Source organism: Apostichopus japonicus, chromosome 12 (assembly GCF_037975245.1).
Source record: "Apostichopus japonicus isolate 1M-3 chromosome 12, ASM3797524v1, whole genome shotgun sequence".
In the NCBI taxonomy this organism is placed as follows: Eukaryota; Metazoa; Echinodermata; class Holothuroidea; order Aspidochirotida; family Stichopodidae; genus Apostichopus; species Apostichopus japonicus.
The window spans coordinates 23,849,454-23,877,117 of NC_092572.1; the positions used below are offsets into that span (position 1 = coordinate 23,849,454).

Consider the following 27,664-nt stretch of genomic DNA (forward strand, 5'->3'; position numbering starts at 1 on the left):
AGCTGACACTCAGTAAATTGAGAAGCCATCAATTAGATTTGCTGCAGCATGAAGTTGGCTACACATGTGTTGAGTTTGAAAAAGAAAAATTATTGAAGTAAACATGCCAGAGAAGCCAGCTTTTTGTTAAGAGCTATCAAGCTATACTGTACAACATTCACGATGTTTTTTTTTGTATATTGATTACTATTCAGTTTGAATATTTAATATACAACTGGCATGTATCATGCCAACAGGATTCTTATATCCCTCTGTATGTATGGCATTCTGATCTTTATTCTTATTGTCTAGGCTCCAACTTTACATTAATCTGATAAAGAGAACATTATGGTGTATCGCTTGATAACAATTTAAGTAAGTTTGGTTTTTATTTCTAATCTTTCACAATCTACTGGCACCTGCATAGTCGACTGTGAACAAAGTTAGATCACCTGATGGTGTTGTTCAGATACCTAGGAACATGTAATCTTTCAATTATTGTCCAGAGTATGATTAATATCAATACTTTCTATAGAATGATCCTCCAGCAGAGTTGATTGTGAGCAAAGTTAGATCACCTGATGGTGTTGTTCAGATACCTACAGAGATGTAATCTTTCAATTATTGTCCAGAGTATGATTAATATCAATACTTTCTATAGAATGATCCTCCATCTATCTCTAAATCTCGTTTTTCTACAGTATGCACAGCAAGTTTTATCATTATTATGCACACTCTTTGTCCCTGCATCTATACTGTGGTCATAAGCTTCCTTATCTTATTCTTTCACTTTATCTTTTCTCTACCTGTACCTCTAATTTAACAGCCCTGCCCTTTTTCATCTTAGCTATTTTGTTTAAAAGGTGAAGAAAAGGACATCCAAAGTATGCAATTTTCGAAGCTACACATACACTATATAAAAATTACAAATGTGAGTAGGTATACAGGCACGTTTTAAGGATTGATAATTCCATATGGCAGCAGAGACGTCTTCATGCCTAAGGAAAGAATAAACTACAATGACACTTGATATAAGAAGCCATCTCCCGTTTTTTATGTGGACAATTACTAGCTGTTTTTAACAAAATTGACTTTCACCCATTTTGTCTCACTGTTTTTAATTTTCAATAAAGTTACATATCATCTAAAATGATTTAGAACTGTCTTAATATTCTTACTGACCTTGTTTGTATAAGGGTTCTGTATGGACCTTTCTCACCTTAGGCTTGGTTTAATTATAGTATTAAAGATATTGATCTATGCTGATACCCTTTCACTTATATAATTATTATTTTTTCATACATATTGTTAAGGCTTTCACTTCATTTTGTATTTGAGCTTTACTAAAGGGGCTACTTAAGAGAACCATAACACCTCTGTTTGTGACAAACCACTCAAAGTAGAAAATACAGTTAATCTACTCGGCAGGTAAAATTTCAAGAAATGTTTTCAGATAATAATTGTCACGTGGTATATAAATGAGACGTAAAATTCTACTTGGCAAATACGATGCATGTACAATTAAAAAAATTGAGCGTTGTGACAAAATCTATAACTTTTGTGCCATCAAATCAACAGTAAGTATTACTGTATTACAATAGGTAATACTGTATTACTTTCTGTATTACTCTTGGTTCTCTTTTTAAAAGAAACAGTTAGATGTCTTTACCGTAATTTTCTGTTAATCAATGTGTGCTAAGTGTAGTCCTCTGCATTGAGTTATTAATTATTTCCAGTAAAAAGATTCACATAGCCATTATCTTCCATTATTATTATTATCTAACATGCAATCAATATGGACAGTTCGATCAGACACTATTTACGCAATGATTACGCAGTGATTTTATGGCAATCATCACAATAGGATGTCGTTGTTGTATTACGACTTTTGTTTATGTTCCAAATGCTCCACCGCAACCATTTCAATTAGAACAAAATGCCAAGGTCAACTTTATACATGAAACAGTAATATTTCCCCTGGTTTGACCTGATTTTTAGAGGAAAAGCACATATATATATAAGTTATAATATAACGGAACTTCTTCTTGTCATTTTGAATGGAAAACGGTGCACTAATATTGTCAAACACGAAAACATAGATTAGACCAGCAAGGGTTTAAACTGACAACTTTTCAAACGCTCCTTTTGTTTATTGTTTCTTAATTCACTTCATCTCAGCTTCAATTTATATCCAAACTCACAACAATGGGGGAAAGTTGCAATACCCGAGGTAGGCACCCGAGATACAGCGACGTGGGGTGGTTTCAGAACATTCTTCTCATCCTGTCACCTTCATTCCCTGATCTCTGAGGAATAGGACGATGAAGATCTTCTACAGTTCCTTCCTCGTCTTTCAAACTATCTCTGTGAGGTTTTCCTGATCACTTTCTGTCCTTCTTTGGTACAGACAATATCAGATGAGGATGTTGCTCTTCTTCTTCCGAATGCCGGTCACTAGGGCTGATATCCATTGGCCTAATGTGCCAAATAAAATGATGTTCCAGAATACTCAAAGCTTCTATTGTTGCCAACAAATATCTTGCTACAAGCACCTATTCTCTGACATGTGTGTTTTCTACGTCACTAGCAGATGATAATGGGTGAGAATCTTCAACTTGGTGTTCTTCCGGTGGTTCTCCTTAACTGAATCGTGTGTGCTTTGCCCTCTTTTTCTTCCAACTGACACTCTTCCTCTATCTGTCGTAAAGGGTACAGTGTTGAGACCTTTAGTACAATGCGATATATAAAATTATTATAATTATTAATATCATTATTAAGATGATTTGGCTTTTTCCTCTTCCTCCACCGACTGAAGCTCTTTCTCTTGACTTCATGGTGCTTGTGCTTTGCCCTGTTCCTCCACCAGCTGACGCTCTTTCTGTCTCTGTTGTCAAGCTGATTTTGCTTCGTCTTCTTACTATATCTTCATTTTTGTGTTTAAGTTTAATTGGTTGATCTCCTGAGTCTGCAATCAAAGGAATAATATATATGTTGAGTCTTTGAACTTAAATATTTTCCATTTTCATCAGATATTATAATTTCAAGGTCTTCAAATTTTAACCTCTGATAAATTGAGTATCTTGTCACATCTAATAACAACAATAGTGCATATGTACCTAATGTAAAGCTTCCACATACTAAATATGAGATATATTCAAGAATCCTTGATGCGGTAACATTTTTACAAGGTCTTCAGACTCTGACCTTTGATGACATCAACTGGAATGTGACCTCCGAAGAAACAGTAGGATTTCATCTAATCAACAGGGATCATCCACATACTTCTTATGAATTTTTTCCCAAAAATTCCATTCTTGAAATATCATGTTTACAAGGTATCCTCATTTTGTCTCAGCTGAACTCAAATTACTGTTGACTTAATTTTAACATTCCATACAATCTTCCAGAAGAACAATCTGGACTTAACTCTACAGTGCTATTGTCTCAACTTAACTAATGGCTTTTGTCTACTTAATCATTGTCCAACAATTGATTATTAGGTTGTAAGCAATATGGTACAACTTTAATATATTGAAACCCTGAAACTTTTACTTTGGTGTTGGGTAACAAATTTGTCAGTCATTGCAAACAAAAGGTATCACTGCCATATTAGCACAGTGTATGTAGCACACTGATTTATTCAAGACTGTCAGAAGCTGCTAGGGTCAGTGCTGATGTGGTAACAGATACTACTTGGGGTGATCAGCTTCCCTAGTTAACCTCCTACACTAATAGACATTTACATATATAGCTTTAAATCAAGATGTTCAACAGCCAAGCTGACACTCAGTAATTGAGAAGCCATGGATTAGATTGACTGAAGCATGAAGTTCGCTATACATGTGTTGAGTTTGAAAAAGGAAACTTCTTGAAGGAAGTATGCCAGCTCAGCCAGTTTTGTTTTTAAAGAGCTATCCAGCTATGAAACGTTAACGATGTTATCTGTATATTGATTACTATTCAGTTGGAATGCGTAATATATAACTGGCATGTATTATGCCAACATGATTCTTATATCCCTCTGTATATATGGCATACCGATCTCTTTTCTTATTGTCTAGGCGCCCACTATACATTGACCTGATATAGAGAACATTGTGGTGTATCACTCCGCTGCAAGAACTTGATAACAATTTAAATCAGTTTGGTTTTCATTTCTAATCTTTCACTGCAGAGTCCATTGTGAGCAAAGTTTATAGATCACCTGATTGTGTTATTCATATTCCTTGGGAGATGTAATCTTTCACTTATTGTCCTGAGTATGATAAATATCAATTCTTTCTATAGAATGTTCCTCCTTCTATCTCTAAATCTTGTTTCAATACAATATGCACCCTAAGTCTATACTTATCGTGCACACTCTTTGTCCAAGCATCTATACTATGGTTATAAACTTCCATCTCTTTTTCTTACACTATGTCCCTGTTTTACCTGTACCTCTATTTTACAGCCCTGCTCTTTTTCATCTTAGCTAATTTTTTTAATTGTAAGAAAAGGACATCCAAAGTATGCAATTTCGGAAAGCTACACAACTGGGATATACTTTGCTAATTACAAATTACGAATATGAGTAGGTATACAGGTAAATCTTTAAAGATTGATAATTCCATTGGCAACAGAGACTTCTTCAGGCTTTGAGGAACGAATAAATAGTAAAACAATTGGATTTAGTGAGCCATCTCCCGTTTATACGTGGACAATTTCTGGCTCTTTTTCAACACAATTTACTTGCACCCAAATTTTCTCACTGCTTTTAATTTCTATAAAGTTGCATACCATCTAAATTATTTAAAACTGTCTTATTATTCTTACTTACCTTGTGGGATAAACTCTTCGTACAGGTCCGTTCGACCAGCTGCTATCAAAGCCTCTCCCAACAATTTATAAGTTGCTTTCTCTCCGTTCAATTTCTTCCATGTGTCTAACATCTCATAAGCTTGATGTCGTGTAAACATGATACGCCTTTGGATGTCCGAGAGCGTTGCCTCTTCAATTCCAAGTGTTCTGCTAACATCGATCCATTCATGACAAAAACGTTGTGACAAATTCTTTTAGAAAGTATAAAAGAATAGTTTGATTTCATCTTCAGAAAAACAGCATCTCTAACTCAGAAAACATTCCATTCAGCAATTAAACAACCGGTTTTGGTATGCGTTGTTATCAAAGCTTTAATTTCGTAACAGACCATGTTGTCTCTGTTTTATTTATATCTGGCATCTCAAATATACCTTTTCTACTTATATTATGATAAAGTAAACCAAACAGATAACAGTGACTGAAAAACACAGCTACCTGTACACTATCAACATATTTTGTGTAACAGTCATGTGTAGCGTTATGTTCTTGTTGGTAGTTCATATATATCTCTCCCTAAACATGGAATCAAATGACATCAATGTTTGTGTAACAACCCTTGTGTACCTTTCTTGTTCTTATTGGTAGTTCATGCAACTCTCCACTTATAATGACATAATATCTAAACGTTACCAACTGATAAGCCTAAGAGCAGTCTTTAGTAGCTGATGGAGTCATTTTCTTATTGAAGGTAGCTCAGTTTACCTGAATGTTACCACCACTGACTTGTCACTAATTTATTTCATGAGCCAGGATTGAGTAAATTTACCTGGAGGGTAGCAGTTGTGACAACACGGTCTGATGCTTCTATTCCAGCTGTGGATGTTCCCACTCTTTCATCGTCCTGTCTGTTTGATGTGCTGGGCTGTTTAACACTTGAAGGGTCAGGTGCCTAGTTAAGAATAAACAGTATATTAGTATAAGCTCTAAACCACACCAAACCTCTGGGCCACACCAATACTTCTCACTTTTGACAAGCACAGCTGACAAGACAAATACCCAAATACGGTTTTAAATGGTCATACATGTTTGTTTGACCTGATATGTTAACATTTATATTGTTGCAATTAGTAGTATGTATCTTAACTTTGATTTGGAGTTTAACTATAAGTTAAAATTTAACCTTCAGTTGAGGTCTTGCTTACCTGATCAGGGAGCTAATTATATTTGGTTTACTTAAATGTTTTCAGAAAGGAAGCTTAAATGGGTTCTACGTGTTTTCGTTCTTTCGTCATTCTGTTGCTGCCAACCTGTTACAAACACCTCACAGTAAAACGAAAAATCTTGAACAAAGTTCTTCAAAACATTGAAATATTACTACTGATCTTTCAGGCTCTTGTTTAATGTAATCCTTCCGGTTCCTATATTGTCTTCCACAGTGACCTAGAACTTATCTTATGTATCCCTAATTCACATTGTATCTTATTAATGACTTTAATTAAACCATATGTTATATTAGGAAATATCTTGGAGGATTTAGTTGCACTTTTCTTTGTCTTCTATTGACATTTGAACTGTACAATTGTTCATAAAATTTTATACTTAAATCTGATAACCCATGTACCATATCACCCATTAATGTAAATTACATGTTGGTACTTTCTGGGGTATTACTACGGCTTGAACATATTGAGTTTATTGTATGCATCAATTTACTTCTTTCAAAGCACTTTTCCAATACTAGTTCATAACATACACAGTTTGGTGATCTATTTTACAAAATACATCTACTCTAGTCTTTCTTTGTTACCATTTTTTATTCCTTACACGAAAGCAAAAGGAATCTATGCGATGGTGATTGCGCGTGTGTGTGTATGTGGCGACCTTGGCTCGTAAACATGATAACTCAACAATGGCAAGTTGGATTGAAGTCATACTCGGTACACAGATGCGCCATACTAAGTAGAAGAACCCTATTGACTTTGGTGCTCATTTCATGAATCATAATGAAGTCACAGGGTTAAACGTTAAAATCGTCAAATGCTAATAACTCTGCAACCAAAAGTCAGAATTAATTTATACTTGGTATTAATATGTTGGTAGATAGCGGGTACATTTTGAAATATGTTCAAGTTGATATTATGCATATTTATTAGGAAGCGGGGCTTAACATGATTTTCACTAAAATAGCTAGGAAACACGGTAAATGAACAACAACAAGTTGGAATAAAGTCATAATTAGTACATAGATGCGCCATAGTAAGTAGATGAAATCTATTGATTTTGGTTTTCATCTCATGAATAATAATTAGGTCACGGGGTCAAACGTGAAAATCTCCAAATGCTAATAACTCCGCGACCGAAAGTCAGAAGTTATTCATACTTAGAATTAATGTGTTGGTAGATAGTGGGTACTTGGTGACATAGGTTCAAGTTGATATGATGCATATTTATAGTTGGGCGGGCTTAAGTTTATTTTCACTAAAATAGCTTGTAAACAAGGTAAGTTAACATATTCAGTAGGTAGGTCCACATCCAGTGAAAGAACCTTGCAATGTAATCAACAATGACGAAAGATAGGGATTTAAATATCAATTGGCAAGGAATCACGATAAGCCAACTGGCGTTCTGGTTCAATTTAAAAAAAAAAAAAACAGTAATTAAAAAGTAGCTGAAACAGTCATTATATAATCTTCAAAACTTAAACATCCTTTTCGCTATGTTGGATACACAATATTGTTGTTTTAGTAAAATAGAATATTTCATGACAAACAAATGCAGAAAACTAATCCGCATCAAAGCGTCATTATTAAGCTGGATCTATTTGATTAAGTTCAAACCTTGAGCAGGAAGGTGTAGTCCTCAAGATTTGGAGCTTGGCCGGCTTTGAAAAGACACGTGCAAGTATCTGTTCCCATAGGTTCTGTTCTGTTCAGCACAAATGTGCAAAAAGTCCCTTTGTTAATGGCAACTTTTTCAAAGGATATCACCTGAGGTAGAATAAAAGAACTGAATACATTCTTCGACACTTTAACTCCCTAGCATTAACTAATTTTAAGTTCAAACATTTGCTTTACAATGGATATGATTTGGTGCTCTGAATGTGTAATCAACTTATGCATAGCTACAGTACTCATTGTTGAATGCTTGAAGTTTTAGGATTGACCACGACATAGAATTCTTCACTCTGTAGAAATTTAAATGATTTCTAATTTTTATTGCTACATGGGTGAAATGTGTAACTTTCCTATTAAGTTGGCTTAATAATTAATCAGTTCAAAATTTACAAATTCAAAGTTTTAAAATAATGTATGACCTGTTCACAGTTGACATTAACATACCTGTGGGTTGTTTCCTTTACTGCAAGTCCATGTCATTGGTTCAAATTTATCTAATGAAATGGTCAAAGGTTTCCCATCTTTTTTAAACACTGTGGGTTGTTCATGTAGCAAACTTGCATTGTTACGCTTGGGAACCTTTGAAAACAGAAAGATAAGCAGATGGTCACGGTAGAGGAAGGATAACAGATATAAATATTCAATTACGACATTCAGCAATGAATTTAACTCACCTCTACACAAGTTACTAAATCCCAGTAATATCCAATATCAAGATACATGGAGTCCGTTGGACCACAGCGTCCAGCAGCATACACTACAATGTTCTTGGCTTCGACTATTTTGTCAAGAATTTCAATTTTCTCCCAGCTAAAACGTTGAATCTCAATCACACAATTGTGCTCACCCAGCTCATAATGAGTATTGGACTGCTCCTCCCATTGCGGCTCGCTACCTAACATAAAAATAAAGAAGAATAACATGAAACGAAAGTCGCACATTGTGATTTCAAACCAGGTTTCTCATTAGCACACTCACTCCCATGACTAATATGCATTCTAGATTGGCATTGAAAAACACATTTGTCAGGCATAGAGCATCCAGTAGGTGCAGAGCTGTGCACTTCGAAAACTATAAACAATTGTAATTTTTACCAGTAAAATTGATATCTTCAGAAAGTTTGGTTACAAGTTGCACATTCATCGCAATACATTCCATTTACAAAGTTCCATGAAGTTAGTACCTAATATGAATTCAAAATAGAAATATTAATGCAAAATTTGGGAAGGAACTACACTGTTTTATTGCACTTTACATTCATTCCCACAAGCAATTCAGTTTTCTTACAAAACATCACATCAATTCATTACCTACCCTTGATAATCAAGGATCTCATATTTTTAAGAGTTCAGGGATTAACTTAGGGCTTTCCCTATAAAACACCAATCTCATCAAATGTTATGATGTAAGGTCAAGTAACCTTCTACAAAATTTGGCAACTTCAACACCTGATCGACAAGTTCAATACTAGACTCTCTATTGGCACTTCTACATCTACAATTGCACTGAAAGCATGAGAAGTTCTGACTTTAGAACACCAACTGGTAATATTGCTTGCCAGTAGCGCATGGCAATTACAAAAGAAAACTCTACATAATTTACAGTCATATTTCACACAAGTATCTCACTTAAAATGAAAGAAAGTGAAATGTCTTCAGTACAATTACCTTCTTTATGATGACTTCTATATATCTTTGCTTTCCATTCACATCCTTTCTTAAGAACCAAGCAATGAGGTAGTGTCAATATGGCTGGCTTCATAAGTTTCAGGTTGCTAGGCAATAGCTCAACCACCAGTGACGAGTTACTAGCAAATGTAAGTGATTCACTTTCGAGATGGGGTGGAATAATTATCATCTGAATGAACTGTTCCCCTTCTAGAGCCCCAGAAGGTATTTCCAGGCTGGCCCCAGTATCTGGAATATCCAATCTTCCTCCTTCCTTGTTGATCATCAGCATTACCCTCAGGGATTTGGACAACACTTGATTTTTGGAATATTGTATGTACCTCTTCTATTTATAATGTGGGAAAGAAAAAACCAAACAGCTACCAGTGACAGAGAAAGCCGGCTACCTGTACCATATCAACTGACTTCACTATAAGTGTGACAGTCATTTGTAGCTTTATGTTCTTGTTGGTAGTTCATATATATCTTTCTTTATACATGGAATCAACTGACATCAATGGGTTTGTGTAACAACCCTTGTGTACCTTTCTTGTTCTTGTTGGTAGTTCATGCAACTCTCCACTTATAATAACATTATATCTACACGTTACCAACTGATTAGCCTAAGAGCAGTCTTTAGTAGCTGATGGAGTCATTTTCTTATTGAAGGTAGCTCAGTTTACCTGAACGTTACCACCACTGTTTTGCCACTAATTTATTTCATGAGCCAGGATTGAATAAATTTACCTGTATGGCAGCAGTTGTGACAACACGGTCTGATACTGGTGTGCTGGGCTGTTTAACACTTGAAGGGTCGCGAGCCTAGTTACGAGTAAACAGTATATTAGTATAGGCTCTAAACACAGTTTGTTACTGACTCTACAAAAACATAACAACAAATTAAGACAATGTACTATTATTGCCTCCATACATTCAGCTGGGTAATGATAACCCAGAACCAGGTCTTACATAGAAACAGTGTTATATGGATGTTGGGTAATACTTTACTCAAAGTAGTTTTACCTAATACTACATCGAGATGGTAGTGTATCCTATTTTTGTGCTATTCATTGTTCATGATACACATTTCAATGGTATAGAAGTACTTTTATAAGGTGGACCGGTGGCTTAGCAGAAATTAAGATGTTTTAGTAGTATAGATGTGTTACTTGTTGGTTGGGGGTTAAAAAAAAACTGTTTTTTTTTCAAATTTTGTATTCATTCTTTGCAAAAACAAAATGTCTTCCAGTTATGTCAGAAGACATTCCTACTTGCCAGTTGAAAAGAATAAAAAATGATGAAAATCATAAATGTATCTCTTGTTATCTCAAACTTTAGGTAAATTATTTTGTTTTTTTACCCCACCTGACTATATATTAGCATGTCTTTAGCCCTATGAGTCACTCTTAATTGGTACAGACCCCATTTGACCAGATACAGCAGATAGGCTAGGTGACAGTCTCTGCTTTGTAGCCTATTCTTAGTCCCATTGGGTGCTTAGGTACCTGCAGCCTAACAAAAGGTGTTAGTTGCCATGGCAACCTGTGGTCTAAGTGAGTAAAGGTAGCATGGGTTGAAGTACATAGTTAGCATGCTAATTGTTGTTGCTAAATTGTTACTAGCTGTGGGATTTCCCCAACAGTATATATTTGTTATATATTTGTAGGTTTCATGTAAGTTATAAAGGGTGTAATGATCACTGGCCTATATCGGGATATGTTAGTAGTGTAACTAGGGCAACCAGCTCCTAGTTATAAACTATATTGCGACATTCCAAGATTAATACTGCTATGCCAACTAGGGATAGACAGTCCACTTATTTATGGAACACTGTGTTATTGCTGTATGAGTAACATAGGCAAGTAGTTGTATGTTAAGCGACCAGTTGCAAATTACTGTAAATGTCTCAAAGGTTCATTTAATTATTAATATACTTTATAGTCTACGTATTACCTATACTATATCACTGTTGTTGTGTCACCATTACTTATTATTTTTGTGTACTTGTAAATGTATGTATTAGGTAGGAGAAATCTTCCCATGTCAAGTTGAGCTTTTTGTAAATTACTGCAAATTTTCATACTTATTTTAATATGCTTATAAATTAGTTGCTTACTGTAGGAGATCGTTGACCCCTTGCCCCTTGTTTATTTTATTTGTAACTATTATGTGTTGACAATATTACAGTAGCAATGTGTAGTGACAATTCACCAAGACACTCTGGTCAAGCTGCCGTACACCTGCAGTAGAGACGAGCTGTACAAGATTATTAGAAACTAAATATATTAATTTCCACACAGGACTTAGGTTATGTACAGTAGTTGACACCCTACCGCGATCTTTACCTTTAGACGACATTGTTAGATGCCGGAGACACCCACTCATGGTCCTGTGAACCAGGTGAACTGAGTCGATGTACCCCCCACTACTAGACCCATTAGTGGACTGAGGGATCGTACATCTAGACGAGATGGGCGGGCCACTTAGATTAGTAGGCCATATATGTGTAAGGCTATGATGACTGCCATGTTTTGACCATATTTTATATATTCATATCATAATCCATCCTTCTTTATGGTGAATAAATAGTGTTTACCTTGCTGATTACAAGAGAACATTGTGTTTGTATTCATTGTAATAAACTTGTGTGTTATATCATCGTAAAGGCAGGCGAGCTGTTGCAGAAGTTGAACACTGCTTCCCTTGATCTAATGTGTAATGGTTGTGGTTGTGTTACCAGCACAGCCTAGTCCTTAAACTATGTGCTACAAGGTACTCATCTATTGTGGTGCTATAACATGGCCAATGAAACGATGCAACTGTATATCTGTATGATCCCACAAAGTGCCAGCAAATAAAGACTACAAATATCCTATTGGCAAGCTCTACTTTGACTTGCATCATCACAATGCAACTACAATATGTAGTTAAACATAGCATGTGAAGTTAGGAAACAAGCAAAGCTGTGTTATACTGGTTACCATATACTGTATATACTATAGTAATGCTCAAATCTGGCAAAATTTGTAAAATGGAACTAATAGTTATGACCTATAACTTTTTTCGCATGCAATTATTTGAAAGGTGTTGATACAGTACTAACCTGCTACAGAAGTCAGATTTTTGCAGTAAACATGAAGCCATTTATGTTTGGCCCTAATTTCTACTGCATACACACAGTGTGTAGTCTACAATCTCATTTTTTTAAATTGAATGTAAATATTTTGCCCTGAAATTTTCTTAAATCCTGCAAATTTTGTAAGATGTCACTAACATTTGTGTTCTACTCAAAAGTTTGCATCCACTTATACCAAATTTCCTAATTCTAGACTGCTGAATAATTAACTTATATCATATTTGTCTACTTAATTGACTTGCTGATTAATTTAGACCTAAATTATATTCCTATTTTTATCATAATCCTGCTGTACTTACCAAACTGTACTCTCTCACTTCACAAGTGAAGTAGTTTACTGTGAACAACCTGTTTACATCAACAATCATGATTCTATGAGATTCATCAACATCAAATGACATCAGTTGTTGACTGTCAGAGAGAGAGTAAACTACAACATGGGGACAATCCCATAAAATATAAACCAGACCACTAACAGTGATACTCCATGCAGATGAGTAGCCTGGTGCTTTATACTCATGTACAATCTTTCCCTCCATGTTGTATCTAATAGCTCTCCTAGTGTCTGTAGATATAAACAGATTATCTCCATAAACTGTTATATCTACAGGATAAACATATCTATTTAATCCTTTCAAGGTGATTGTCTTGATTTTATTTAAACTAAAATCAAGCACAATCACCTCGTTAGAATTAAGCAAACCAATAAATATCTCTCCCTCTCTGACAGTCATACATTTGGCTGATCTATTGTGTAATAGGTTGACTGTGTGTGATGGTTCACTGTCGTCAGCCTCAATATGATAAACATGAACGAGATCACAGCACGCAGTAACTATACATGAATCATCCAAGAATGAAACATGGTGATATCGCCATCTTGAATGATCGAATGCTTTAGTGCACAACTTAGTCATTAATAGCAACGAAGAATCAGGATCATTTAACGTAAACAGGTCTATGAATGCTTGTGTATGTGTCCTGTTGTTGTTTACGCTCACTGCCAGCTTGTTACCGCGTACAGCCATATCAGTGACAAACCAGCCACGTTCTGTTGTACATCTTGGTACGGTATCGCTACGTACACTGCAATGGAAAGACAAAAAGTGCAAATACAGGTCAATCGCAAGCCTGCGTCTCCATAGTAACAAGTAATTTTAGCGTAGATATTGGCTAAATAAAGATCAGGTTTCACGAAATAAACAACGGATGGAAAAAGGATCGTACTTTCGAATGCTACGTACAAAGAGATACTATAACAGTAACACTATGACTCCATTAAATTATTACTTGTGGAAGGCAGTATACTGATCTACTGGAAAGGTCTTTAAAGGAAATTACAGTATTAGCTGACAGTAGAAGAAAAAATTATGTGAAGATAGGCTTCAAATCCATTAAAAACAAGGGAAAATTTCTCCGTTCTGGTTAGGGCACGCATATATTAAGCTATATATGAGGCGTTTGGATGATATAAGCCTGTATACTTATCTCAATGTCCAATCGAAAAAAAATGATATTATTTTGGAGTTTCTGGTGATCGGATGGTCATGGATACGATGAATTGAGGTGAATAGGACTAAAAGATCGTACGCACCCGGAAAAAAAAAATAGTTGCATATTAGCACGTTCTAATTTCCGATAAAAGGCAGAAGGGGAATGAAGTACATTTGTGTACAAATGTGGGCCTAGCTATAATATATGGTACTACTGATCGAGCGAACAATGTGTACAACATAACACTATATTGGAGGTGGTTTCGTGTTGTCTGGAATGTGATAGAAATTTTGCAGTACGTACAGTTGTCGTCAATAGTCAAATTATTACATATTAAGGAACAATTACGTTATGCAATTTTTCTTGTGGGTAATAATTGTAGAAATAACATAAAGTACAAATATATGAGGTGCTTTGGCAAAATGTCTGCAATGTTTGAAAAGCTGACGGCACTTTGCACATTTTTTTTTTTTTTTAGCAGATTGGGAGTATAGCTATAGCATGCTTGTGTGGGTTTCATACTTTTGATAGGACGTGTTGATTTAGAAGGAAAAAACACATTTTTGGGATGGCTCGTATAAAGCATGGAGAATTTGGACCCATTTGTGATAATTATGATGAAGCAATGCTTGCATGGTTGTGCTTACATTAATGTTTTATCTCTTTACCGGATAAATTGCAGTAAACTGTAAAGCGAATTTCAAAAAAGCAACACGCGAAGGGACCGACTACAGACAGTTAGAGTATGATGAGGAGAAATAATTTCCTCGACAATTCTTTTCAAATTGAATCGTAGGTATAGCAAATTGGACCAGTTCCAATGAAATATTAAAGCTTCCGCGCAGAACTATTGCAAATATTCATGAAAAGAAAATGAGAACGAAAGTGGCTTCACTACAGTAATTATTTAAACTGAGCGAATATAGTAAAGGATCAAACGTAGACAGTCCCGACCTTTGGCAGGCTTATATTCGGGGCCTTTTTAAAGACATAGTTCCAATCACCAACATATGTCACTTACTCTGATTACAAATAAACCAATGCGTGAAAACTTGTGAAAGTGGTGGCGCTCTGTTAAATTACCTGAAAGCAAATACGCTCAAGACGCAACTGACAATACAAACATGCCAAATATGAAAGGACACAAATATGTCCACCTCAACATATGTACGTGTCCTATGCACCACTCACTAAATCTTACTTTTAAAAGCAATAGGGCACATATACACAGCCCACTTACTATCAGACTATCATATACGACATATAATCTAACATACAGTTCTTGAGATTTTCTTGCTTCCTAAATATTACATTAAGCTCCGCCTACCATTCATATCAATTAATTGCAACAGTTTCATAACGTAAATACTTACGTATGATAACAATATATAAACAGGCCAATTATGCAAGAAAAATGTGTAACTGTCAAAATATGGCCATTTTAAGATTTTGACATTACCCACTCATATGTATGACTCATGACATCACTTCAAAGGCAAGAGAGCACGTCTACAGCTCTTTTAGCTATCAGACTATCATATATGACATGAATCCAACATATGGTTCCTGAGCTATGCAACATTACGCAATTATCACACCATAGGTTGCTTATGTTGTAGCATAGGATCTAAAATCGGTGGAAATCATTCAGAACATACATCGTGGATCTACTTGTAATTTTGAGGGGCCAGAGGGAGGGGGCGGGGGGGGGGAGGGGCTATTTGAGAAGAGGATTTTTAGTTGAAAATACTGCTGTTGTGCAAAATGTCTTCACAAGTTATACCCGTCTCTCTCAATTTATAAATTGGAAACAATATTTTTTTATCTCATAGATTAGGGTCAGTTGTTGATTTCTTTTGTATCTCTGCTTCTTATGTACACCAATTTCCACGTCATATCATTGTTCCTTGGGAAAATATTTACACATTGTAATTACTTAAAATCTGTTCATTTTTGTCAATAGGGACCCTAGTATTGACAGATAGGTATTGAAATGAGGTTTTAATTTTTATATTTTTTTTTATAATTGAGCTAATTAGATATGTAAATATGCAAATGAGGTTATGATACATACAATGTACTTTTTTTGCCCATTCGAAATTATTTTGATGAAATCTGCTGGACTTTTGATAGTTTGATGAGTTCAAGACATGTTATTTCATAAGTAAAATATAATTTGATGTTTGAATGTGAGGAATATGACTGATTTTTCCCGCCTCCCTCCAAACTACTTGACCAACATGTATTATGTACAAAGTGGCTATTCTTACGACTAGTCGTAACAATAATGACCTTTTGCGCATGCGCAGTTGCTATTTTTACGACTAGGAGTACTATTTTTACAACCAGGAGTAACAATAATTTCCGGTTAGGGTTAGGTTCAGGGTTAGGGTTGGATTGAGGGTTAGAGTTAGGGTTACCCCTACTACAGTTGGAAGTCTGACCTCAATATATGACCGTTACTAGCAAACTTTCGAGCACAGCTACTTGACCCGGAAGTAATTGTTTCGCGCAAATCCGGTAATTAAAGATACTTTAGAGACTCAAATACGATCATTTCCGGAAAGAAACGAAGATTTTACCAATAGAACAGTGCATTTTCTTATCGACGACCAACGCAAAAACATAAAGGTAAGTCAAATCGAGTCGACGTCTATCGTTATTTGACTTTCGCGTCTTAGACAACTTTTAACCGTAAAAATAGCATTTTTGTAATATATAAGCTTGAATCTTACTCATATTTTTCAGAAAAGTTGTAACTCCACCGAAAAGTGTGATTTTTTGGTCAACGAAAGTGGTGCTCCTATGTGGTTTTGGTTGCCCCTAATACATGTATCCTAACGTACATAATACACATATACACGAAAGCACCGTATCCTATAACGTGCAGCCTAGCGCTATATGTCGACTATGATGTAGCTAGTGCTACAGTAGATTTGCAACGTCTCGTATTTTTCGTAATCTTTCTATTCGGCATAGATTCCCTTCATTTATTTGCGTTAATATGGAAAAATCAGGGAGTTGATAAGTCACGGTAATACTTATGGCTACTAAATAGTTAAAATTTTAAAATTTGAGGGCATAGTGGACAGTAATATTACTAGTACTAGCCTATACTAGGCCTAGTACTTTTGTATTTACTAAAGTAATATACTACGACAAGTTTTTACTACAGGTAGGCCCTAGCCTAGTTTTAGTAATACTAGAATACCTGCATAGTTTAGTCCAATTTTAATAATGGACTAAGGCTTATAACCTTTAGTTCTTAGCCTACGCCTTCTTGTACCTTGGGTAATAATTCTAAGGGGCCTGTTCTTGAAAAGATTTGGACTGCATAAGATACAATTTAGTATTATTATTATTATACAAAAATTATTAGTAGTACTAGTAGACTGCCTTTGTACTATGTATAAGTTAAGATCATGGCTTATTATGAGTTTTATTAAAGCTGGACTGGGTGAAAATTTCCTCCATCCTGGGATCGGGATCCATTTCAATGTCACTTTGTTACAAGTGTTCAAGACCGGTATTAGATCCATGACTTACGTAAGTCTAGGCCCAATTCCCTATGCTTAATATGTAGTTGGGTAGAGCAAGATACGTAACACAGAAATAAAACTAGCTTGCTTTATACTGCTTACACTTTATACTTATTGCTATTACAGTTAGACCTACTGCTGGTACTTGAGAACAATTGCACCTCATAGAGCCATGTAGTTGTACATAGCTACTTATAATTCCAGGTGACTTAAAACAATATCAGGGATCATTTTAGGACAACATGTTTTGCTGTTAACGAGAGTTTACGATCTTTTTATTGTTAAGTTGTTTTCTATGATAGGTACAGTAGTAGAAGTACTTAGTCATTCACTTACAGTCTTCCCTATGTGTGTGTGTGTCACACACAGATTTCTCTAAGGTGCTTTCCCATGTATATATGACAAAAAAAAAAGTTATTCCCAAAAAGAAGAAAAGTTTCATTCACTATTAAATTTGTTTTGTTATGTATAATGACTAACATTGCAAAATGCAGTTCCACTGGTATTAAGTATTAGCCCAACCCCCCAAAAAGTATTCATCTACTTTATGTACCTCATTCTTAAGGTGAACAGAGAGCTTCCAGAGTTTATTACATCCTCATGTATATTATCCTCATATCTGAAGTCTTCATATATATAAGAGTTTATTTATAGAAATCTGTTGATAAATGTAGTCTCACATTCTATTTAATACTATATATCGTTAAGTTCCTAGCTCTGTTATATGTACCTGTAGTAAGAAGGAATGCAGCCTGTGTTCAGCTAAGTACCTGTTGTTACAACTCTGCTCCAAACTATTGTTTGTTTAATCAGGTTGTATTATTAGTGTGCTACCTTTAAGCAATTTTGTTTTCTATATATGTAATTTACATTTTTCCTCAGTTTCTGTTATACTCTTATAGAAAGAACAAGTTGTGTGCAGCAACAGGCTGTAATATACTCAGCAGTCTCATGCCTATTCTCTAGCTAACTCGAACAGGTTATTGGCCCAGACACATACACTGGAAGTTAACTGTGTAGAATAGATTGTTGTTTGGAATTTATGTGCTGATTTTGGAACCATTTCTTGGGAAATGTTGGTACTTAAATTGGTTAATTTAGTCGTGACAACTGACCAATATGGCTGGAACAACAGAAGATATGACGTGGAAAATTAACAAAATGGATGGCTCGAACTGGCTGACATGGAATTTTCAGATGAGACATTTGTTGCTTGTAAAAGGCCTGTGGGCTATGAGGATGGCTCAGGAAAGTTGGGGGTTACTGTATGTGAGAAGATGAAGAGTGCGAACTTGAAAAAGACACAACTAGCATTTTTCACCATTGTGCTTGCAATAGCATCAAGTCAGCTGGAATTAATTACAATAAGTGACAAACCAAGGATGCTTAGGATACCTGAAAGGGATTCTCTGTAGCCAACAAAATTCAGCTCAAGAAAAAGTACCTCAGAACTGGAGGCAGAGGGCAAGTCAGTTGGAAATAATTTGAATTATATGAAAGGAATTAAGGATCCTTGGGCTGCTATTGGTGCTCCTATTTCTGAAGAAGACCAGGTTGTTATATGTCTAGTTTGGAGTTATTTATTTACTTTCTACTCTTACCATTTATATACTTTATATATTTGTCTTTCAATTTAAATCTTATGCTTTATGTCACAGTTATGTCTCACTATTTCAAAGTTACAAAACTATCCATCCTGCCACCTGAACTGTTTTTGCCAAGTCATGCCTTCACTATGCCACCTTGTAATACCCCTTCCAGCCATAATGCACTTGACATTTTGTGTGATTTTTTTCAGACAATATTATTGTATGAAGTCTTCACAGTATGAAGTGTGTTTTCAAGAAGTATTAAAACAAATTTAAGCTATTCCTTCCATTTGAATAAAGTATTTCACTTTGAAGTGATCAAAGTAATTTTTATTTCATGCCCATATTTTCACAGGATATTAAAACATGTTCTTTCATGGAGAGTGTAACACCAAATGTTTTTGTTTTCTTTTTTTTCTGTTGCTTAAAGTGCCTTATTGTTACAGTTACAAAATCAATAAAAGACCAGGCAACTCTATTTCCACTGTTGACTAATGTTTGTATCTATGCATGTGCAAAAGAAAAAGAAAACAGCCCTACTCAAAAAATTTGGTCAGAGTATCCATAGAACGTAATGTATCCAAACATGGCCTGTGCACTGAAAGTCTGCTTTTAGTTTAAGTCCCCATATGTGGCAAAACCACCTCATCCCTCCAAAATACAATAACTCTTCCCAAAGCTGGTGTACACCACACCCATCCCAAAGATGGGAAACTCCAAACCTTTTCCCAAATCTGCTAAGCACCACATTCCCTCCCAAAAAAACCTAAAAACACCACACACCCCCCCCCCCAAAACAACACACCCCTACCCAAGCCCCAGTACTTAAAACTCCAATATTGACAAGTGGTTATGTAGTGTGATACATGAACCAAACAAGGATTGGTATTGACTGGAAAACTAACTTATGTTTATTGATGAATATAAGCAACAGATGAGTACCCAGCTTTGCACAATCTCACTGAGTAAGGGCTACTGTGGAACTATGGTAAGTGGGTAAGTATAAATCATTTGGTATTGTCGGTATAAATCATTCGGAATTGTTGGAAGTTCCTTACAATAAAGCAACTAGAAATAAGGCTTGGCCTAGGCCTGTTACCTCTGTATATTCGACATGTGGTATGACCCCTTCAGTTTTGACAACAGACTCAGGAAAGTTTGTGTTACCTTAATAGTTACCACTATAATTTAGCTAGAAAGGAAACACCATCTCCCTTGCCCCCTCCCCATCTTGCCACTCTTACCCCTCCCATACGCAGCTCTCATTAATTTCACATTTTACCTAATCATATATTAGAATTGGGGACAAAATTTCTTCCAAACCTTAGCACAACTTAAATTACTTAACTTCACGCCACAAAACCTAACATTCCTAATAGACCGTACACTAAAGGAATTGGTTCCACTACATTGAAAACGATTTGAATGAAGTCTTGTTGGTAGTAGCCCATAGCGTGCAAACGGCTTGGCGAAAGTCTACCTAATTTAAAATGGCGGCGACAGCAACAAAATCGGCGAGTCGAGGTAATCGTTTTGTGACCGGCCGTCTTAGACAACCATTTCACCTAATCTTTACAGCATCATGTAGGAGAGTAGAAGATCGACAAATGGGAGAACTTTTTTGCTGTAACTCTCTTTCGTTGGTTCGTTTTGACCTATTTTGTGTCAGTTAGAAATACATGTGTGAGGACGAAGTTGGATTGCAATCGTTGTTTCATAGGTTTTCGTTGATTTTTTCTCGGGTATCTTTGCCCTACCATACATTGGAATTACTTTTAATCCATTCTGTGAGGTTTTGGTAAGTTGTTAACTTTCAATGTCTGTAAATTCTGTGAGTGAATCGTAGGACCTACTTTACGTTAAATGCGGGGAAATTCAAATTTAATGATATGCGTGATCGTTGATCTTGCTTCGAGGTCACAGGTCAGACTTCCAACTGTACTACATGCGCAGTTGCTTTATTTACTTTGAATTCGCATGAATTCGCCGATGTCGTAAGAATAGTTTATAAATAATTGTTACGACTAGTCGTAAGAATAGACACGGCCTATTATGTAATACAATGGTAGTCAAGCGTAACGGTAAGTTATATACCAATTGCGCTACGACAGTACATGTATACACAATACATTGTACATACAGTGTGGCTTACCATATCAGGATTTCATCGTCAGAATCTTCTTCCTCCAATGGCTGGATGGTCAAATTGCCCATAAAAAGAAGGTCTAACGCCTCTTAGAAGTATTTAGCCATGATAATATGTGCTAAATAGTTACCGTTTCAATTACGTGAGTGATAGCGTTGAGTTTGTTGATCACACACACCTGTTTGAACGTAGCAGCCACTAACAGCAGCCACTAACAGCAGCCAATAGTGTATACATCAACGTTACACGCCGTGGCCACTGATGTTTGTACACTGTGACGAGCGCTGGGTATGCTGTGGTGGGAAAGTGGATCCCCAGCAGCCACTAAGGGCAGCCTAAATTAACAGACAATAACAAGACTGCTACTTTTTCGTACCTGTTTAAAGCGATAATAATTAACGCTATGAATACTGTAAAATGCCAATAATTGCACCATATGAGAGATGAGTTGTTGCTCTTTCATGTAATATAATTTTGGAATTTAATGGTGGACGAAATCTGCATCCATATTGAACTGAAACTTGTGATCCTACCAAATCTTGTGGGAAAGGCGTAAATTGCGGCAATTTCTATACGATTTTTTTTCTTTTTTTTTCAAATGTCTAAACAATGAATTTATGAGAATATGCAACAGTCAAGAGGGGTACAATGACGATGTTAAGGTATTCCTCTTACACGTGGTATGAAAAAACAGCCAGTAACACTTTGATTTATTGAAATTCGATGGCTACAAACCGTTTGATCCTAACAGGAGTGGGATGCAAATGGGAAAATTAGCTCGAAACGCGCGGTAATGTGTTATGATCCAAACGTATTATTATTTCAAAATCGATTAATTTGAGTTATTGACCTAGTTAGGAGGTCCGGTTAACATCAAATCAAAGAAAACAATTTCTTCTTTCACGTGTTATACCTACTATCGGTAACAAAGCCGATTTTTTTGACCAAAAGTGGCCTAAACGTTTTAAAATATTGATAATTTTTATTTTTTTCAAAATCGATTAACTTTAGTTATGGAGCCTACTGGCATGTACGGTTAGCACCACATTAAAGTAGACAGGTTCATCTTTCACGTGATATACCTCTACTATCGGTAACAAAAATGATTTCTTGACCAAAAATGGCCTTAAAGTTTTAACCCCGATACGGACATCTCTAAACGCGCTGTATATCTAACGTGTAATGATCCAAAAAATGATTTTTTTCTTCAAAATCAAATAACTTTAGTTATGGAGCCTACTAGGATGTCCGGTTAGCACCACATTAAAGTAGAATGGTTCCTCTTTCACGTGGTATACCTCTACCATCGGTAACAAAAATGATTTCTTGACCAAAAATGGCCTTAAAGTTTGAACCCTGATACGGACATCTCTGAACGTATATACGTGATATACGTATATATACGTATATACGTATATACGTGATGTGTAAGGATCAGAAAATTGGTTAATTTTTTTTTTTTGCAAAATCGATTAACTTTAGTTATGGAGCCTACTGGCATGTCCGGTTAGCACCACATAAAAGTAGACAGGTTCATCTTTCACGTGGTAAACGCGCTGTATATACGTAATGTGTAAGGATCAGAAAACTGGTTAATTTTTATTTTTTTCAAAATCGATTAACTTTAGATATGGAGCCTACTGGCATGCCGGTTAGTACCACATTAAAGTAGACAGGTTCATCTTGCACGTGGTATACCTCTACTATCGGTAACAAAAATGATTTCTTGACCAAAAATGGCCTTAAAGTTTTAACCCCGATACGGACATCTCTAAACGCGCTGTATATCCAAGGTGTAATGATCTAAAAAAATGATTTTTTTTTTTCCCCTTCAAAATCGAATAACTTTAGTTATGGAGCCTACTAGGATGTCCGGTTAGCACCACATAAAAGTAGACAGGTTCATCTTTCACGTGGTATACCTCTACTATTGGTAACAAAAATGATTTCTTGACCAAAAATGGCCTTAAAGTTTTAACCCCAATACGGACATCTCTAAACGCGCTGTATATCTAAGGTGTAATGATCTAAAAAAATGATTTTTTTTTTTCCCCCCTTCAAAATCGAATAACTTTAGTTATGGAGCCTACTAGGATGTCCGGTTAGCACCACATAAAAGTAGAATGGTTCCTCTTTCACGTGGTATATCTCTAGTATCGGTAACAAAAATGATTTCTTGACCAAAAATGGCCTTAAAGTTTTAACCCCAATACGGACATCTCTAAACGCGCTGTATATCTAAGGTGTAATGATCTAAAAAAATGATTTTTTTTTTTCCCCCTTCAAAATCGATTTACTTTAGTTATGGAGCCTACTAGGATGTCCGGTTAGCACCACATAAAAGTAGAATGGTTCCTCTTTCACGTGGTATATCTCTACCATCGGTAACAAAAATGATTTCTTGACCAAAAATGGCCTTAAAGTTTTAACCCCGATACGGACATCTCTAAACGCGCTGTATATACGTAATGTGTAATGATCAGAAAAATGGTTAATTTTTATTTTTTTCAAAATCGATTAACTTTAGTTATGGAGCCTACTGGCATGTCCGATTAGCATCACATTAAAGTAGACAGGTTCATCTTTCACGTGGTTTACCTCTGCTTTCGGTAACAAAAATGTTTTCTTGACCAAAAATGGCCTTAAAGTTTTAACCCCGATACGGACATCTCTAAACGCGCTGTATATACGTAATGTGTAAGGATCAGAAAATTGGTTAATTTTTATTTTTTTCAAAATCGATTAACTTTAGTTATGGAGCCTACTGGCATGTCCGGTTAGTACCACATTAAAGTAGACAGGTTCGTCTTGCACACAGTATACCTCTAGTATCGGTAACAAAAATGATTTCTTGACCAAAAATGGCCTTAAAGTTTTAACCCCGATACGGACCCTTCTCTAAACGCGCTGTATATACGTAATGTGTAATGATCAGAAAAATGGTTAGTACGATTCATCTTGCATTCCTATCTTGAGGTTCTAAAGAATGACTGACGATATTAATCTCTCTTCTCATTACCTCTTTGTAAAAGTATAATTTGTAATATTATCACAACAATAAAACGTCTAATAAGTTACACAGACTCTCTATGAGACATGGCATACCCTTTATTCACACTTAGTTACATCCAGTAGCATATATCTCCAATGGGGGTCGGTTGCCAAGGGCATGCACCCACACCCCTCCAAACTCCCCACACTATTGGAAATAATTATACTCCATATCAAACACAAACACTTCATAATTTAGACTTTATAGCACCACATCTCAAAAGAACAGCTCACATGTTGGCCCTCATAAAGAGTGTAGTCGGTAAAACTCACCCCCCCCCACCACACTCATGAAGCGATTTGGACCCACCCACCACCCTCGCATAAACAAATTCTTAGCTACTCCACTGTTTAAGTCAGTCTTAACTCACTATTGACCCTTTCTAAAGTTAAGGGAATTACGTTTAGCGTTTCTTGGTATATTGCATTAATAATTTGAACAATACTCTCTAATAAACGTGCACATTTCTTTCACTGATGTTACGAGGGCCCATTGTAGCCTAACGCTAGTCACTGCTAGTGGGGAACCTACTGTTACAATATAGAAAGTATTTGAAATTGCCTACGTGATAAATCAATATTTGAGAAATTAGGTCGGGTTACCGTGTCAGAATGTTATAATACACGATTGTTCTGGTATATTCCTTATGATGACACGCTGGTCTCGGGTTAACGTCGGTTTACATGAAATCGCGTGTAAGCTGTGCACACATCTTCGTGGATTCTCTGGAATGTTCGCAGGATATGCAAAGGACTTCCGGGAAGGAAGAAACTGGGTCGAATCGTTACTCAGGTGTATCGAGAAAGATCTGGATGGTTCTTGACATGGCGAATCGTATAAAAACCCGCCCAGAGCGGAAAGTTTCTGAGTTTCTGAACAAATACAAGCGACGACACTTATTATACCATTCTACTATATATCGTCAGTGCTCAACTGCCAGTAGTTTCTGAGGGATTGAGATATCGCTACCAAGATTGATTCTGCACTTCCATTCAGAAGTTTGAAGAGGACTTTGCTGTGAAACTACAGTTTTCCAGTCGTTATTTCGGAGAAGGTGAAGAATTTCTGTCTCCGTTGAGGAAGTTCGTTACGCCAGTAGTTTGTGGCTATAAAGCTGATTTTGGACTGACTCTGGTAATTTTTAGTCGGCGAGACGTTCGACTTGTGCTTCACTCTATTGTGGCTGGAAGTCCGTCTTCTATTTTGGAGCATCGCCGGAAAGAAGGTGACTGCTGTTTCTGGGATCGCGAGAAACTTCGTCGAGGACCAGTGAATTTCGCGGTACAACGGACCGAGAATCGTTGTCATCTAGGTCGTGGCCGCTGAGGGATATCGCCGTTGGAAGAGACCAGCGTATTTTAAAGTGTATCCTATCTTGTTAAGTTTGTGAGTAATTTTCTATATATTTGTAATTACAATTTGTTGTTGTTGGTTCAACTCCATTGTTCAATATAGTTTACGTTCTCATATTAATTCTCTAGACTCGTCAATTTGTCTGTGTTCCTTACGGAAACGAACCCAGGCTTGTGTCTCGTTAAAAGTTAATTATCGAGACCTTTCGCATTCCAACGTAACACTGAATTTAACATACTGTTACATCAATATACAAAGGATGAAATCTTCCTCTCCCAACTCAACTCTTTGCAAGCGTATATGCACACTGCTAACCAACAAACACTCCATTATATCAAACATGCTACATAAACCATCATACCATATATGGAACAATATACTTATTACCTGGTCCGTTTGCTGTATTATTCGGGAAAATGATAATAAAACCAATTGCAATGGCAACTGCTTAATCTTCATTCCACAAGATACAACGTAACAGAAAATGTCCTAACAAAAATTAAGACATAATAAAAATTGTCAGACAAGTGAAATGACAATGTAAAACAATTTGGATGAAAATTAATTTTAAGGTTACTTATATTGATCGGTTGCTAAGTAGTGCTATATTATCCATTCCCGTGTTATTCTCATCAACAGCATACAACTAGATACGAAAGAAATTGCAGTCTTTGTCAAATTTTACATCGGTACTGCTAGCAAAATAATCCACATATATTTAAAGAATCACTCTATTCTCTTGTATTTCTTTATACATTATTCTTCTCAGGTTTGTCATTTTTGTTACCGATGGTAGAGGTATACCACGTGAAAGAAGAACCTTTCTACTTCAATGTAAAAAAAATTAAATAGTTTTCTGATCATTACACATTACGTATATACAGCGCGTTTAGAGATGTCCATATCGGGGTTAAAACTTTAAGGCCATTTTTGGTCAAGAAATCATTTTTGATACCGATGGTAGAGGCACACCAAGTGAAAGAAGAACCTTTCTACTTTAATGTGGTGCTAACCGGACATCCTAGTAGGCTCCATAACTAAAGTTAATCGATTTTGAAGAAAAAAAAAATTGACCATTTTTCTGATCACTACACATTACGAATATACAGCGCGTTTAGAGATGTCCGTATCGGGGTTAAAATTTAAGATCACTTTTGGTCAAGAAATCATTTTTGTTACCGATAGTAGAGGTATACCACGTAAAAGAAGAACGTTTCTACTTTAATGTGGTGCTAACCGGACATCCTAGTAGGCTCCATAAGTAAAGTTAATCGATTTTGAAAAAAATAAAAATTAACCATTTTTCTGATCATTACACATTACATATATACAGCGCGTTTAGAGATGTCCGTATCGGGGTTAAAACTTTAAGGTCACTTTTGGTCAAGAAATCATTTTTGTTACCGATAGTAGAGGTATACCACGTGAAAGAGAAACATTTCTACTTTAATGTGGTGCTAACCGGACATGCCAGTAGGCTCCATAACTAAATTTTATCGATTTTGAAAAAAATAAATATTAACCATTTTTCTGATCATTACACATTACGTATATACAGCGCGTTTAGAGATGTCCGTATCGGGGTTAAAACTTTAAGGTCACTTTTGGTCAAGAAATCATTTTTGTTACCGATAGTAGAGGTATACCACGTAAAAGAAGAACCTTTCTACTTTAATGTGGTACTAACCGGACATCCTAGTAAGCTCCATAAGTAAAGTTAATCCATTTTGAAAAAAATAAAAATGAACCATTTTTCTGATCATTACACATTACGTATATACAGCGCGTTTAGAGATATCCGTATCAGGGTTAAAACTTTAAGGTCACTTTTGGTCAAGAAATCATTTTTGTTACCGATAGTAGAGGTATACCACGTAAAAGAGGAACCTTTCTACTTCAATGTGGTGCTAACCGGACATGCCAGTAGGCTCCATAACTAAATTTAATCGATTTTGAAGGAAAAAAAAAAAAACATTTTTCTGATCATTACACCTTAGATATACAGCGCGTTTAGAGAT

General features: G+C 35.9%; 1 protein-coding gene and 1 long non-coding RNA gene across 8 annotated transcripts in view; one reads left to right on the forward strand and one right to left on the reverse strand.

Annotated features, from left to right (window-relative positions):
• Positions 1–27,664, reverse strand: part of LOC139976942 (uncharacterized) — a 179,773-nt gene that overhangs the window by 54,677 nt on the left and 97,432 nt on the right. For 2 of the 7 annotated variants that reach the window (XR_011796329.1, XR_011796331.1), the window contains exons 39-47: positions 12,773–13,559; positions 10,085–10,159; positions 9,338–9,683; positions 8,345–8,565; positions 8,115–8,249; positions 7,614–7,763; positions 5,603–5,725; positions 4,796–5,027; positions 2,181–2,944 (exon numbers count right to left, since the gene is read on the reverse strand). The exons of 2 other annotated variants lie outside the window; for them this stretch is intronic. Coding sequence is in view for 2 of the 5 variants with exons in the window: in XM_071985831.1 (XP_071841932.1) it covers positions 2,706–2,944; positions 4,796–5,027; positions 5,603–5,725; positions 7,614–7,763; positions 8,115–8,249; positions 8,345–8,565; positions 9,338–9,683; positions 10,085–10,159; positions 12,773–13,559 (2,308 nt within the window). In the remaining 3 variants the exon portion in view is untranslated. Of the gene's footprint in view, positions 1–1,516; positions 2,945–4,795; positions 5,028–5,602; positions 5,726–7,613; positions 7,764–8,114; positions 8,250–8,344; positions 8,566–9,337; positions 9,684–10,084; positions 10,160–12,772; positions 13,560–27,664 lie in introns of those variants that run through there. 3 more of the 7 variants (XR_011796330.1, XM_071985831.1, XM_071985832.1) reach the window with 3 other exon arrangements.
• On the forward strand, positions 16,497–19,884 carry LOC139976963 (uncharacterized). Its single transcript, XR_011796344.1, has 2 exons — positions 16,497–16,598; positions 18,389–19,884. It is a non-coding gene; the product is annotated as an uncharacterized lncRNA (long non-coding RNA).